We start from the raw sequence: 15,721 nt of genomic DNA on the forward strand, positions 1-15,721 counted from the left end.
GCCATGTGGCATTTTATTGGGATGTGGCAAAATGGATTTTGGCATGTGGCATTTTTTGGGGATGTGGCAAAATAGATTTTGGCACGTGGCAGGTGTTTTTTTTTTTTTTTTTATCATGTGGCAGTTTTTTGGGATGTGGCAAAATAGATTTTGGCATGTGGCATTTTTTGCCGTGTGCCATTTTTTTTTTTTTTTTTTTTTTTTTTTTTTTTTGTTATGTGGAAAAATGGATTTTGCCATGTGGCATTTTTTTGGTTTGTGGCATTTTTTTTTTTTTTTTTTTGTAAGTGGCATTTTTGCAGTTCATGCACGTCCATGCCATTTAAAATGAATGGAAAGTACCAAAATCCATTTTGCCACATACCAAATACCACTTTTTGTTCTCGCTGTCTCTCCAAAATAGACTAGCACATTCAGCAAGTGCAGAGGGGTCAATGTACGTTTGATCATAATGGAAAATAATTAATAATGGTAGGGTCAGTTCTATCCTTTCAACATATAGGAAGACAATCTAAATTACCTATATAATTGAACTCATTATATAATGCAAATACGGTTGCTTAAAAGTTGGTAGGGGCAATTTGAGCATCCTGAAAAGTTGCTCGTGTTACGTCCCTACCTACAATGCAGTTTGATAAAAATACCTCACATTTGAGTGTGGTTTGTTTTCTCTGTCACCAATACAATGATTTTAAAAAATAAATAAAAATAAAACACTTTGATACAAATGGTCATTTATTGAACGATTTAGGCTGAAACCAATCAATAGAAAGCCCTCAGAATAAAGTAATAAATACATTTAATCAGTCATGTTATAGCCCAACATTAGAATAATCGTAGTAATTAGCACTTAAGTTGAGAAATATTTAGCAGTTTTGAGTAAAAAGCAGCAAAATGACACAGAAAATAGCAGATACTTTCATGCTAGAACTGCAGTTTATCAACTCTTCTGCACGTACCACCGCATTGATATTTTTCAGTCAAAATTCTGCACTTTGGTAGTCCCTCAGCTTCATTACACACATGCACACTGAGAGCAGCTTAGACAATTCAGCAGTCGACACATCCAACTTTTAGAGAAACAGCAGCTTTGTTCAAAGAACACACAATTAGTCACTTGAAAAATATGTCATCTTTCAAAAACATGGAAGGCTTTCGCTAGACAAATTTCGTCCGTTGTCAGATTAATTTACAGTGCGCTGCAATCGCTAGGGTAGGAATCATTTATCTCTTTAATACAAAAATGGAAGTCCTTCACAGTCTGTTCCTTTACTTCTTCCGTAGTACTTGGGAAAAACGAGTTTTTTTTCACAATACGAAAGACAGCCGTGAGATTTAAAGAGAACCTCGGACTTGGACTTGTAGGTTTTAATAAGACACAATTGTTTTCTTTTACTAAAATGTTATTAGAAACACATTTATATTTGCCATTGATTTAAAAATCTATAATATTTAGTCCATGTTTTACGCACGGAATGCACACTGGGGGTGATGACGCAGTTGGGCTGGACTGGGAGAATAGCTGTGCTAGCTAGCTAACAAGCGAAGCTAGCAAGACGACTTGCATGATTTTGTTTTTCCGCTGATTGTTTTGTTAGAGAGCTGTGGGTTGAGTTCCCAACCTGCATCCAATTCCAGCTCATTAGCAGTGTCGTTAAATCGATCCTAGGCGTCTTGCCGAGATATTGACTTGCTGCCAATCCTTTCATTGCATCACTGCCTTGTTTTTTGCGTTTGTCTGCCTCTCGCCACGGTTTTCCCTCGGGATTTTTTTCATGAATCCATCGCCAAGACGAAGTATAGTCCTGTGGTCAACATGCTTATCTGTTGCACGGGAAACACGGGTTCGAATCCCGTTGGAGATCTTCATTCAATTGCTTTTGCTGCTCGTTTTGTGAAATATCGACAGTGCTGTCCTGCTCATCAGTTTTCCACTCAGGTTGAAATTGGAAAGGCAGAAGCGACGACATGTGAATGTAGCTAACGTGCTAACGCCGGCCAGTGCCTTCACCTCCCAGGGTGAATTGCGTCGTCCACCACAATGGCGAGGTTGAGAGGTTTGAATATCAAATTATTACTAGAAACTGCATTTTCTGGAGAAATTACTCTGGGTCTTTGCTGTGTGGAGATACAGATCTTAGCCCCGCCCAGGTTGGTTTGGGGAAATTTCGGGGACAATATCAGGTCACTTCCTGTTGATTTGGGGACATTTTGGGGACATGTCTAGGTCATTTGGGGTCATATCGGGTCATTTGGAGACATTTGGGGGGGCGTCCTAGTCATATCAGGTCATTTGAGGACATTTGGGGGAGCGTGTCCCGGTCATATCAGGTAATTTGGGAACATTTGGGGGGCGTGTCGTGGTCACATCAGGTCTTTTGGGGACATTTGGGGGGGGGGGGGGTCCTGTCAGGTCATTTGGGAACATTTTGGGGGTTTGTCCTGGTCATATTGGGTCATTTGGGAACATTTGGGGGGGCATGTCCTATTGATATCTGGTCATTTCTTGTTGATTTGGGGAAATTTGGACATCCATATGTGTCAATGGAATCCAAGTACATTGGCATCAATGAAATTGACGTACATGGCCGTCAATGGCATCTGTCTAAATTGGCCTCAATGCAATGTTAATGCCATTGGAAATGAATGGGAAATTTGGACGTCCATAGCCGTCAGTGGCATTGGCATTAATAGATTTGACATACATGGCCGTCAATGGCCTCAATGCAATGTAAATTTCATTGGAAGTGAAAGGGAAACTTGCATCCCATTAAAAATGAATGGGGAAGTTTTTGGCAAATTTCCAGGGAACCGTAATTTTTTCCCGAATTTTTTAAAGCCAAAATTATGTGATTTGGTCAAAAACTGCAGGACTAGATACATTTTGAATTTTTTTCCCGAAAAATCGGTGGAAAATCGCCGTTTACGGGCGAACGGAAAATTTTTCGGGCTCGTTCAAAAAAGTCCCTGCGTCGCGCAAAATTCCGGTCGTTTCAATATTCAAACGGTGCCGATCGGTCAAACGATTCAGGCTGTGCGTGAGCCGAAGAAATCCCATTAAAAAAAAAACTGAATAACACTATTTTGGTCTTTTCCAAAGACTCAAATAATAACTCATACTAACATTTATCTTTTAAGAACTACAAGTGTTTCTGTCCTTGGTTCCCTTTAAGAACAGATGAGCAAAGTTGGTCATTGAAGAGAACTTCAAATCTGCGATTGCTGCGCGTTTGCTTGTCTTTGGTACATTCGCTTGTCCAATGACGCTTCCGTTTCGCAATATAAGGATTCTCGGTACCTGAGAAAATTATCGTTGGGAGCTCGTGATAAAAGACGTGGCGGTTCTCTCCCGTAAAGTTACATTCAGTTACATCATCCTCGTGTTTCGCGGACTTTGATTCTGATCGTGAAACGGAAAGAGGAAAAATCAGACGACCTTTCGTCTCGGGAGGCTACGAGGCGTTCTAATCATTGGTCAGTAGAACTTGTCGTCGATGCGGAAGTGCGGACGCGTGACGTCGTCCGGGTTGAGAAAGACCGAGATGGATTTCCCCGGGTTTTCGGTGACCAGCTGCTGCAGACGCTGGGCGAGTTTATCATCGGAAGGCGAGAGGACCCCGTTGACGTGGTGATGTCCCGGAGAGCCGTTGGCGCCGCTCGACAGCTCCTTCTTGAGCTGACCCGCCTGTCGGGCTTGGTCCAGAGCGGCCCGCAGGTGCTCGCTGGGATCGGAACGCACGTGGGCCAGTTTACGGGCCAGCAGGAGAGCCTGGCTGTCCGTCAAGTGCTCCAGCATGTTGCACTGCGGCAAGAAGTAGTTTGGGCAGTTTTTGCTCAGGATGCAATGCGCCAGGTCGTCCAGGAGACCCAGGAGGAGCCGGCCGGGGGTCTCCGAGTCGGGGCATGACAGGAAGGCGGAGGGAAGCCGATCGCACGCCCAGAAGAGGAGAGTGCGTAGGTGGTAGAGGCTTAGGCCCACGCGAGGGCGCGCCAGGATGCGAGTCAGCACCGCTTTAGCCGCTTGGAAAGCCTGCGCCATAGGGAACGGGATGCACTTCTTCAACTGTACCTGATGGAGACAACCAATCAGAATCACTTTGATTCGGTCTTTGTTCTGGGAAAAAAAAAGTACCATAATCATAGACTTCATAACCTATTGACATGACACGGGAAACGGGGCCGATTCGTAGGGGGCCTATTTTCAAAAACTTCAAATTCAAATATTTACAAAACCAAAGCTGCCACCAACCTAAAACCAAAACAGGCAACTACCTTAGCCATTTATGAGTCTCCATGAGCAGCGGCATCAAAAAATTCAGTCATTCCCTTACATAGAAAATAATTAATCAGGATTTTATAAGTCTCAGATTTTACACCAGATGCACAAAATGCAGAGATAATCACCTATATTTTCAGGATCAATAGCAATATTTAACATATGTTTTTGACCCAAAAAAAACAACTTAATTTTTTTTAATTTACTTATTTGTTTTCAACAGCTAATAACATGAGAAACTTGCGGAAAACATGCAGAATCAACCATAAATATGTAAAAAGATAATTAATAAATCCTATATACAATCACAACTTATAGAATAGAATATCCCTTTATTACCATTATACACTACATACTGTTAGCGAATGAGGCGAGCGGCCACCTGGCGTAAACAGAGCTTTATTTAAAGGGTTAAATCCCCGAATTCTTCATAGATATGGACGTAAAAGTCTTGGTTAAAAGCAAAGAAACCGTACACTTAGCGTTTATTTCACGTATATTGAAGAAGTACCATGCTACTATGTTAGCAAACGAGGCTACCCGCCGCCTGGCGTAAAGAGCTATTCTGTCAAATTCTTGTGAATAAATGCTTAAATCCCTGAATTCTTCAGAGATATGGACGTAAAACAGTCTCGATTCTTGGTTAAAAGTAAACAATGAGGCTAGTCAGTTACGAAAATTAGCCGCCTCCATGTGTAAACAAAGAAGAAAATTCCTGTGCTTCAATGCTTCAATCATGCATGCATCGTACGAATAATGCCCATGATAGTGTCATGCAGAGGTTGCGCTAGACTTTTTCGTTGTCTGTCATTTTGACTGACAGGGTCATAAAAATCCGGTCATAATCTATTTTTACCCGTCACTTAAATTTTTAAAATGATAATAATGACATATTCAATAATATTTCGTTTTCATCCATCTTTAATTAATATTCTGTCCGAACAAGCTTAACAGAGAATTCACACCGCGCCATCACACATCAAGCAGCTGTGTGTTATTAGCGCCTAGCTTGCCTTGAACACGGCTTTTTAGGAAGGAACAGTCATAAAAAAAAATTTTAAAAAGGGTTTGAGGATAAGCCTGAGAATGATCGGTTTTCTGTCTGCTCCATATAAGCAATATTTCACCATTGCTTACACGGCCGAGAGTCGGGGCAAACTGCTCGTATGTGTGTGTGACATGCACGAACAGTGCGTGCATGCTATCGATCCATATACTTTGAATAGAAGCCTATACAGCGATTATTAATGCCTGTTATTTGTGTCCTCTTTTTAATAAGCAAAATATGATATCTCTGGAATGACAGATGACAGCCAGCATGTGTGATTGTATGGTCATTTGTTTTGATGCTTCTACAGGCATATATAATCCCCGTTTCGGCTTATATTCAAAGTATATGGATCAATAGCATGCACGCACTGTTCGTGCATGTCACACACACATACGAGCAGTTTGCCTCAACTCTCGGCCGTGTAAGCAATGTTGAAATATTGCTTATATGGAGCAGAGAGAAAACCGATCATTCTCAGGCTTATTCTCAAACCTATTTTTATTTTTTTATGACTGTTGTCAAGTCCGACCCTTCCTAAAAAGCCGTGTTCAAGGCAAGCTAGGCGCTAATAACGTACAGCTGCATCGCTACCGTACCGTCTCTTGCTTTTTGATGACGTAATTGCTGCATTAAATCCAATTTGCGGGACTGGACAGTGCAGACCGCCGCGACAGTCTGGAAAAATGTGGCCCAGATCGGATTTAGGCCACATACGAAAGTGACCCAGATCGGATTTGAAATGGTCCCGTTCTATGCGACTTGTCACGTTCAAACCTTCAAGTTAATGCCTCACTCGAGTCGGAAAAACACGAAAAAATCGGATTCGTGCATTAAGACCTGTAGTATGAATGTTGCCTTGACATTTTTCCTAGTAAGGCCAACGACGTCATGCATCAAGAGAGACAACAGCTAATTAATATGCTCACTCGCCACCCTGTGGTCTGGGGTGTGAATTGCAACCTGTCAAAATGACAGATGGACTTCAGTTTTTTCCATCACCGTTTTAAAAAACCGGTCAACGACGGAAAATATTCGGTTAACGCGACCCCTGGTGTCATGTCATAATTATGACTGTCTTATGCCAGTCTTATGACGCCGCTGTTAAATAAAAGTGTTCCCTATTAACCCAAATAAATCAACAAATAAGCCGCACTGGACTATAAGCCACAGAATTCAAAATGAGGGAAAAAGTAGCAGTTTAGAGTCGGAAAATGACGGTACCTCGCTGCGGGAGAAGGCGAGTCTCCATTCCCTGTCGGGCCGCCCCGCCAGAGGCGAGCAACACGGCAACAGGTAGAAACCTGATATGGCCTCCTCCTCTGTGATTTTCCCATCCCAGAAGTGGTTAGCCGTCAGCCAGCCTTGAGCCACGGCCGGCCAGCCCCGGAACGACACTACGGGCAGAAGGTCGTACAGAACCCTGCTGGAACCCGCCTGGAACAGAGATCGAACATCATAGAAATCACACGACTTAAGTAGGATTAAAAAAGCACTGTACCTGGAGGATGACAGTCGCGAGTGGCCCGTTCCTCTCCAGTCGCTCGGGGGTGGGAATGCCTCTCTGGGGGCTTCTGCGCAACTCCTCCACTGCCTCGCTCACTACCCCCCAGAACCAGTCGGTCACCAAAGCAGGGGAGAAGTAGCACCCATCGAGAGACTGAGGGGAGTCCAGCGACGGTATGGAGCCTTTTCCTAGGACGGAAAACGAAGCCATCAGAAATTCCCTCGCTACGAAAGCCACAGATTCGTCGCGTCCCATCAGGCAAACCAGGCAATTGCCTGGGGCCCCCAGAGGGCCAACGGATTTAGCACACGCAGCTTTAAACTGTCGCAGCGAAAAGTGTAGGGAGTGTTTCAATACCATGGAATCATTTGTCAGATTATTTTACGATTCTGTGATCAATCCCAATCAGCACTAACCATGTCACGTAGATTATACATGTTTAAGAAACTCCAATCAACTATTAATACCACATGACTGTTTAAAGAGTGACTCACCAAGTACTCTGGAAACTCCTTGCCGAGTTGTTTTACGTTGATTTTCACAGGCCACCTCATTATTCATGTGACTACTTAAAGAAATGGGTCAATCGTATTCCTTGTCAAATACTCTATAAGAAAAATATAGCATATATGCATCTAAAAGAATCCAAAACGATTTTATTAGCAATTTTAATACTCCTTTTAGCAAGGTTCCTTGGGTATGCGTACGTTCCCATAGCAACCAGTCCTGTTATTGTCCTACATCACAAGCGTATTCTGGGAGCGAGAATAGGTGTAAGGTGAGCATTTCGAGCAAACGTGTGCGTCTATGAACGAAAGTACATCCATATGAGTCAGTGTAAAGTGCTTAGTTTTCGCCACTTTTATGGCCAAGATGACCGCACGCAGCGCGCACTCGCGCCCCCCCACCTTTGTGTTCATCATACTGCCTGAGTATGTATGTGTGTCACGTGACTCAGTTGTTGCCTGGGGCCCCCGGGGACCCTTGCTACGCCTCTGGCCACAGATGTACATTCACCTTCGTCGTCCTCGTCCTCCTCCTCCTCAGCAGGAACTCCGCTCTCCTCCTGGCAACAGATGCTCCATCGGGAAAGGATGTTGGAGTCGCACAGGCGCAGGCTGAGCCACGAGTGGCACGGGGGCGAGTGCCTCATATCCAGGGTGACTGGCTGGTTGCGGTCATGGAGCTTGAGGGCCGGCACCAGCAGGGTGAAGTCCAGGTCAAAGTCGGCACCTTTGGCGTAATTACCCAAGTCCTCCGGGTTCAGGTCCAAGACGCCTTCTCGGGCCCCTCCGGACAGTAGCAAGTACTCGTTGGCCACTGGGAGGCGCTGATCCACTTTCTGGACTAAACCTGGGTTGTGCAGAAGAACCAGAACAAATCCTTGACGACAAAATGACAGCTTGTAGAGCAGTGGTTCTTAACCATGCTAAAAGTACCGAACCCCACGGGTTTCACATGTGCATTAATCAAACCCTTCGAAATTTAACAATGTTTTTTTTTCCCAAATTCCAACCAGATATAGCTAAGCTAGCAAGCTAGCATCCCCAGCTGGAATATGACGTCGGCAGGGTCCCGATTTCAGCCGATTTAGAATTCAGCCCATTGAGGGGGAAGATTCAGAACGAGGATTCAATCTAGAGCTGCAACGATTAATCAATTAACTTGAGTATTCGATTAGAAAAAAAGATTAGAATTAAAATATGCTGCTTCGAGTATTCGTTTAATTAAAGTGGCCTTGCAATGGTTTATTTTGAAAGTGTTGCATTTCGTTTTATTGATTAGGATGGATACACTGCCCTCTAGTCTGCCTCATTTCACATGGCTGAATTTAGCTGCTCCATGTTAAGACCAACGCAAGCTAAGTTTTTGTTTGAACTATTGTTTTTCTAATGCATTCGTAATTTAGTTTTTGGTATATTTAGTCGTTTTTTTGTGGGAATATGAGTCTGAACCATTTGTTAAGGGCATTGTAAAAAAAAAAAAAAAAAAAAAAATTTTTTTTACTTTAGCATTTTATAGCATCTAAGCTAGTGGACGTTTGCTATGTAAGTTCGCCAATTGTTCTTTTGTTGTACATAGATCCTCATTTATTTATTTTTTTATACCGTGTGAGGCTCAGCTCAGGTATTTTAATTTTTCATGTTCCTTATCCGATTACTTGATTATTCGAACTCGTTCATCGATTAATCAACTACTAAAATAATCGATAGCTCCAGCCCTAGTTAAGTTAGTTAATAGGTATATATTTAGCCATTTATTGTGGGACTATGTGTCTGAACCATTTGTTATGAGCATTGTAAAAAAAAAAAAAAAAAAAAGTTAGCATTTTATAGCATTTAAGCTAGCGGACTTTTGCTACCTAAGTTAGCCAATTGGTTCTATTGTTGTAAATAGATTCTTATTTATTTTTTTATACCGTTTGAGGCTCAGCTCAGGTATTTTGTCATGTTCCTTATCCGATTACTCGATTATTAGAACCAAGTAATTCATCGATGAATTGACTACTAAAATAATCGATAGCTGCAGCCCTAATTCAATCTCTCTACTCCAATATTTTTACAGGATATACTTTTTATCTAAGTATTTTTCCCCAATTGCCAAATACAGTGGTACCTCTACATACGAATTTAATTCGTTCCAGGACCTTGTTTGTAAGTCGAAATGGTCGTATGTCGAGCAGGATTTTCCCATAGGAATACATTATAATTCCATTAATTCGTTCCAAAGCCTAAAAACATACACTAAATTCTTAATAAATACTGCTGGCACTGTTACAAATGGCAATTAAACATAGAAAAACAAATAAGTTATAAATAAATAAGTCAGAAAAATATAATAATAAGAATTAATAATTATTCCTGTAAATAATGTAACGAATTGGATTCTAATATGGCGGACACTTTTTACTGTCCCTGAACGCACCGCGAAGCTGACGTCATAGTGAGATAGGTCGGTGCGGTAGAGATAATACTTTCGTTTTCTTGAGAGCAGTCAACTGCTTAAGACAATGGGCGTTTTGTGTTGGATAAGTTCTTAAATAAATTATAAAAACGTGACGAAGCTGGCGATTTCCTTGGCAATGTTACCACAATAATAATTGTCACCTTAACTTATAAATAGTGGCGAACGGTGGTCGGAAGAGGACCATGGAGCTGTATTATTGAGCCAGTTCAGGGACGCGCACCCCAAGCTCATATTTTTCTATAACTTGCATCTTCATTTCAAAGGTAAGCATTACTTTTTTCCTTGTTTCTCCAACTGTATCAACTTTTTTTGAAAACTGTGTTGATTTCTCACACAAGAAAATCCATCGTGCGTTCGTTTGCAGTGCTGTCATGTCGTCGTATTTCGAGCAACACGTCGGATGTAGAAACAAATGGCGGCTCAAATTTTACGTCGGATGTCGAAAAGATCGTGTGTCGAAGTGATCGTATGTAGAGGTACCACTGTAAATGGAATGGTCAGGAGTCATGACAAATACCAGTCTTGTGCTAAATGGTATAAGAAATATTAAAAATGCATTTATTCAGTATGACAGGGCAAAATTACTGCATAATGGTCAAAACTGCCGACTTCCTAACCTGCCGAACGGTATTTTGTGCCACCGGAGTTAGTCCGGCTTTTGTCATTTCCCTGCCCCGGCTTCGGAGAATGAGGAAAGAGCCGAAACAAAACAGGAGGCATGACAGCTTGCCCAAGTACTAACCCAAACTAAGTGGCTGTTCCAATCTTTTTCGCTTTTCGAAAACGAAAAATCACGCAAAACTACCCCGACTCATATCACACACGACAGCGGGTTGATCGTCTTCACCGATCAGCCAGACCCCGGCGGTGAGCAAGTTGCGGCTCAACGTTTCCTTGCTGCAGCTGGAGAATAACTGCAAGCCTTTCGAAAACGAAAAGTCAGAAAAACTACTACGAGTTAGGAGTTGGTAAATGGGAGGAAACCTAGTCCAAAACCTAGCCTAAAACGACACTTGGCCTTTAGTCAGAGTATGACTATTCAATCGAACCCAGGTTAAGAACCACTGTTGTAGAGAGTGACTTCTCGTTCCCCGTTTTGGAACACTGAAGAATTGATCATCCGAGAGACAACACACTCACCTAACATATTAAAAATTAAATCCTTTGCCGTGTGGACCTCCAAGGCGGTCTGGTCCCCGAAGCCGCTTTGCTCCAGTAGGACCAACTCCGACACTTGGCTGGACAGCTGCTCCAGGGTGGCGCCTGACCGAAAATCCACCTCAGGAGTTTTCTTGCCAGGCGCCGACGAGCGAGGTGACACAGCACTCATCAAGGACTCCATCTGGACAACACTGACAGTTATAATAATAATAATAATAATAAGGACAAGCACAAAGCAAAAAACATAGCTTTGCTTTTAGAGTAGTGTTACACAGCTACTGGATCACCGTGCATGTAGATCCGGGGTCCTAAATTAGTGGACCGCGGCACACCTCTCTGCGGACCCACAGACAAACAGGCAACAAAAAAAAAATTTCAACGTATATCATTTGATATGAATCGCCGATCTATCGCTATGCGCTACAATTCTACCGCTAAATTCTGTTTCATTTTTAGTCAAATATCTTTAATGTTCTCACTTCTGTTGTCATCTCTATGACAACCATGCTCTGATTGGCTGAGGGAGCGTGCATGGATGCACTGATTGGCTGACAGAGCCTGCATGCTATTCGCTAGCGTGGACGGACCGAAGCAGTGTCAGCAACCTCAAACACGAGTCGCACCCGGCACTTTGCAATCTGTTTGTAGATGCTGTCGTGTACTTCGTTTTCATTCAAGAACGTGAGTCATACTGTGAGCAAACGGGATTTATTTATTTATTTCCCAGGGTTACCCCGGCACTCTCGCTGCATGCGGGCAACGTTCAAGATCAAAAGTGGACAACAAAAATCGCCATTTCAATGAGGAAAAGAATGACAAATATGCGTCCATTTTACCAACTGCAAGTACCAAACCTATGTGCTTAACTCATTTGCTCCCAAAAACGTATATATACTTCTATTATTAATTGTTTCAGTGTCCCAAAGATACGTCTTTTACATTTTTTTTCACAAGATTCATCTCTAGGTTCTGATGCAACTTAGCTCCAAAGCACAATGCTGAAAATCCATTTTAAAGCAAAAAAACTGGCCACTGGAGGGCAGTAGCGCATTTGGTAAGACCCGCAACCCGCCGGCAGAAGACGACCAAGTGCGACGACGAGGAACGTCCAGGATGCCAGGTGGCGGACGACCGAGCAGAGCAACCGGGAGGACGCCCGGGATGCCAGGCGCTGAACGACCGAGCTGAACGACCGGGACCACCAGTGCAGCGGACGATGCCGTTGAGTCCCTACTGCTCGCCGAGCAGAGCCCGCGCCGCCGTGCTCGGCCGCTCGTGTCCCCTGCTACTCAGCCAGAACCAGTTCCCCCCCAGGAACACAACATGCCCCACACAAGTTCCCCAAGCGAACTCCGCCACGAGGCAGTCACCACAAAAGACTCAAAAAAATCCTTTTTGATGAGTCAAGCGGTGATGAGGGAAAAATTTACCCCGTCTGCGGATACAGCCGCGGCCACAACAGCGTCATCTCTCAGTTCAATAGTTTAGTTATTTGTAAATAAATTGTTACTTTGCCATCAAAAGCTCCTATTTGTCTTGTTGTTTGTTATTTGTAGAAGAAAAACATTATTCAGATGTTTGGGATGTCACAACAGCAAAAAATAGCTGTGTTAAAGTCATGTTTGAAATGTATACTTTTACAAAAAACTCAATTTCTGTTTTTTCATCAGAAATTGGAAAATTGCTCAAACTAAGCTATTTTCTAATGCTGATTTCTAAAGAATGGAAAAAGATATGAACTTTTTTTTCCTGCTAAAAGAAGAGAGTAATCTTTCTTTTGGTGGGTTCCATGTTTATATAGCAATAGAACAGAATTTTCTGTGGGCCTTGCAAAATCAGTCAAAATCCAGTAAAACGGCCGGGAGCGAAGTGGGTTGCTCCGGTGAAAATGGCTGCGAGTGAACGAGTTAAGATCGAAGATCCCTTTAAGGCAAAACACTACCGCTTTTGTCCACCTGTGTCGCTAAAATCGACCAAAACTGAAAACTTACCTAGTCTTGCTTTAAAGTTGCACAGGTAAATATTTGCCACATCTTAGTTGGAATTCTGCAAGATCCAACTCTCCAAACGGATTACTTTGGTTGGCACGTGAATATAAATTCCTTCAAATAATCAGTTTATCCCGGTGCAAACGTGATTCGAGTTGGAAACATAACACGGCCTAAATAAGGAAGATAGCTTATTCCAGCCTCTAAGCTGCTAGCAGAGCTAATTAGCCCTCTGAGTGAGCTTCTAACTGGGCGTTATATGCGTGACATACTTGAATAAGTGTCGGAAAATCACGGACTTCATTTGGCTTGTATTGCTAAGTAAACTCGTAAGCGCCCCTGCCTGAGGGGCTCGTTTCTTTTAATAGCCAACTTAGCCACGTAGCAGGCTAGCTAACTTGACAGGTGTGGTGGTGACACGGGGGCAGTTGATAGCCAACAAACCACATAATCACGCAAAAGTAAGCGAAGCGAGATGGAATCCGAGGTGAGAGACGTCAAAGCAACACAACGGGTCACACACGTCAACTACCTCGGTTTAGGTTGCGTTTCAATCCGCCCTCCTCAGCTGTCATCTCCAACGGGTCCTCAGCGCCGCCTGCCCGGAAAACGGCGCTCCTTACCCGGGGAGGATCCAGGGATTAGCCGCACAGGTGGGGGCTACACTTCTTGACACCATTATACTGATGAAAATATCTTTTTTATTTGTCTAATAGTTCAAATCAATGCTTTATGCTGTTTGAAAATGTAATTCAGTTATTCTTTCACGTGCACACCAGAATAAAAACAATGCAATAATTTGGAAATGCCACTTAAATTCTGTATTTTAATCAGAATATGTAACGAAAATGGCAATTCAAATGTTTACACTGGGAAAATGTATGTTGATTTGAACATACAATTGTATATATATATATATATATATATATATATATATATATATATTACATATCTATTATGGGAGCGTTTAGTTTTATAAACTGTTGTTTTCTTTTGCATTACATAAGTACAGTACATAAAAAGTACAAATAAAAACTGGCTAATTTACGTAGCAAAAGTCAGCTAGCTTAAGTGCTATAATAAAATGCTGACTTTTATATATAAATATATATATATATATATATATATATATATATATATATATATATATATATATATACAATGGCCTACTTTATTATTGGCACCCTGTTTTTTAGCCTCTAATATTTTTTTTTAATTCAAATAATATGGGACTTTAATGAAAAAAAGAAAAATCCAACCTTCAATACAAGTGCATTCATTCAGTGGGGAAAAAATCCCACATAATACAAAAAAATTATTTGACATCAAATAATGTGTGTCACAATTATTAGCACCCCTGGTGTTAATACTTTGTACAACCCCCTTTTGCCAACAAAACAAGGTCTGGGGACTGAGATGGCCATGGGAGGAGCTTGATTTTGTGTCTGGTGAACCATTTTTGTGTAGATTTGGCCATATGTTTAGGGTCATTGTATTGCTGAAAGACCCAGTGACGACCCATCTTCAGCTTTCGGGCAGAGGGCAACAGATTTTGATTTAAAATGTCCTGATATTTCAAAGCATTCATGATGCCATGAACCCTAACAAGGTTCCCAGGGCTTTTGGAAGCGAAACAGCCCCACAGCATCACTGGCCCACCCCCATACTTCACAGTGGGTATGAGGTGCTTTTCAGCATGTGCATCTTTCGTGGCACGCCAGACCCATTTAGGATGTTTGTTGCCAAAAAGCTCAATCTTGGTCTCACACAAAAATACACACGGTCCCAGGCTTCAACTGGGACCGTGTGCTTTAGTCGTGTTATGTCCCCAAATCTCCGCCCTTGGTTTTAAGCAAGGGCGTAGGTTTGCATAGGGAAGGTTGGGACATAACACTACCTACTTTTCAGGATGCTGAAATTGTCCCCACCAACTTTTATGCAACCTTATTATCATTATAAAATGGCTTCAGTTATATAGGTCATTCAGATTGTCTTCCCATGTGTTGTAAGGATAGCACTGACCCGACCATTTTATAGTGAATTACAGTCCTGTACTTTCATTATGTTCAGACTTACATTGACCCCTTTTCACTTGCTGAATGTGCCAGTCCATTATTTTCACTCAAACACACGTTTGATTGGCTGCTGCAACAGCCAAAAGTTTTTTTTTTTCCACCAGCAGCAGCCATTGTCATTCATGTAAAGAGACGTAAATGTTGTGGAGGTGGGTAACACACCACTAATTTGCTACTGAAAGTTCAACCTGCATCAGCGTTAGCATAACATCAATCTGTGTGAATTTCGCGAACTCGAGGAGGAAGCTGTGTTGAAAGAAATATCCTCCTGTATGTTTTCTACTGTTAACATCTATGAAACTGAAAGAAATGTAGTGAACTAAGGCATAGGCGGAGTTTGACTTTTAGGGCAGGGGGAGCACAACATGTTGATGACCCCGAAACGCAGTGTCAGCAATAAAATTAACTTTCAAGAATATTTATAATAATAAGTTGACAATGAGCGTTTTTTTTTTTTTTTTGTTTGTTTCCCATCATTCTTGAGGGGAATTCTAAATCAGGCTGCTTAGGCAATACTTTTCGCCAAGATCGTCATCCATTGAATGTGATACGCCCGCCAGTGTCATGCCAATGTAGTTACCCCAGTCAAAAATTGCCATATGGAAGTAGATTTGTGTCTTTATTATTCAATTAACAAAAAAGTTGCTTCAATCAAAATATATATTTTCAACCAAAAAAATGTCGCTTCAATTAAAAAAA

At 42.1% G+C, this 15,721-nt stretch overlaps 2 protein-coding genes across 3 annotated transcripts in view; one reads left to right on the plus strand and one right to left on the minus strand.

Moving 5' to 3' along the window:
- Nucleotides 1–15,721, plus strand: part of gc2 (guanylyl cyclase 2) — a 196,357-nt gene that overhangs the window by 142,367 nt on the left and 38,269 nt on the right. The gene's annotated exons all lie outside the window — the stretch shown is intronic.
- tmem102 (transmembrane protein 102) lies at nt 464–13,578 on the minus strand. 2 transcript variants are annotated; one of them, XM_057855015.1, is made up of 6 exons: nt 13,480–13,551; nt 10,939–11,150; nt 7,849–8,184; nt 6,826–7,019; nt 6,549–6,761; nt 464–4,069 (listed from the first exon to the last, which is right to left on the minus strand). In XM_057855015.1, exons 2-6 carry the CDS (start codon nt 11,138–11,140, stop codon nt 3,476–3,478), a joined length of 1,539 nt encoding a protein of 512 aa, XP_057710998.1. In that variant the 5' UTR covers nt 11,141–11,150; nt 13,480–13,551; the 3' UTR covers nt 464–3,475. The 2 variants fall into 2 exon arrangements, with proteins under 2 accessions (XP_057710998.1, XP_057710997.1); XM_057855014.1 differs by having other exon boundaries at nt 465–4,069; nt 10,939–11,140; nt 13,480–13,578.

This window comes from Corythoichthys intestinalis, chromosome 13, assembly GCF_030265065.1.
Source record: "Corythoichthys intestinalis isolate RoL2023-P3 chromosome 13, ASM3026506v1, whole genome shotgun sequence".
In the NCBI taxonomy this organism is placed as follows: domain Eukaryota; kingdom Metazoa; phylum Chordata; class Actinopteri; order Syngnathiformes; family Syngnathidae; genus Corythoichthys; species Corythoichthys intestinalis.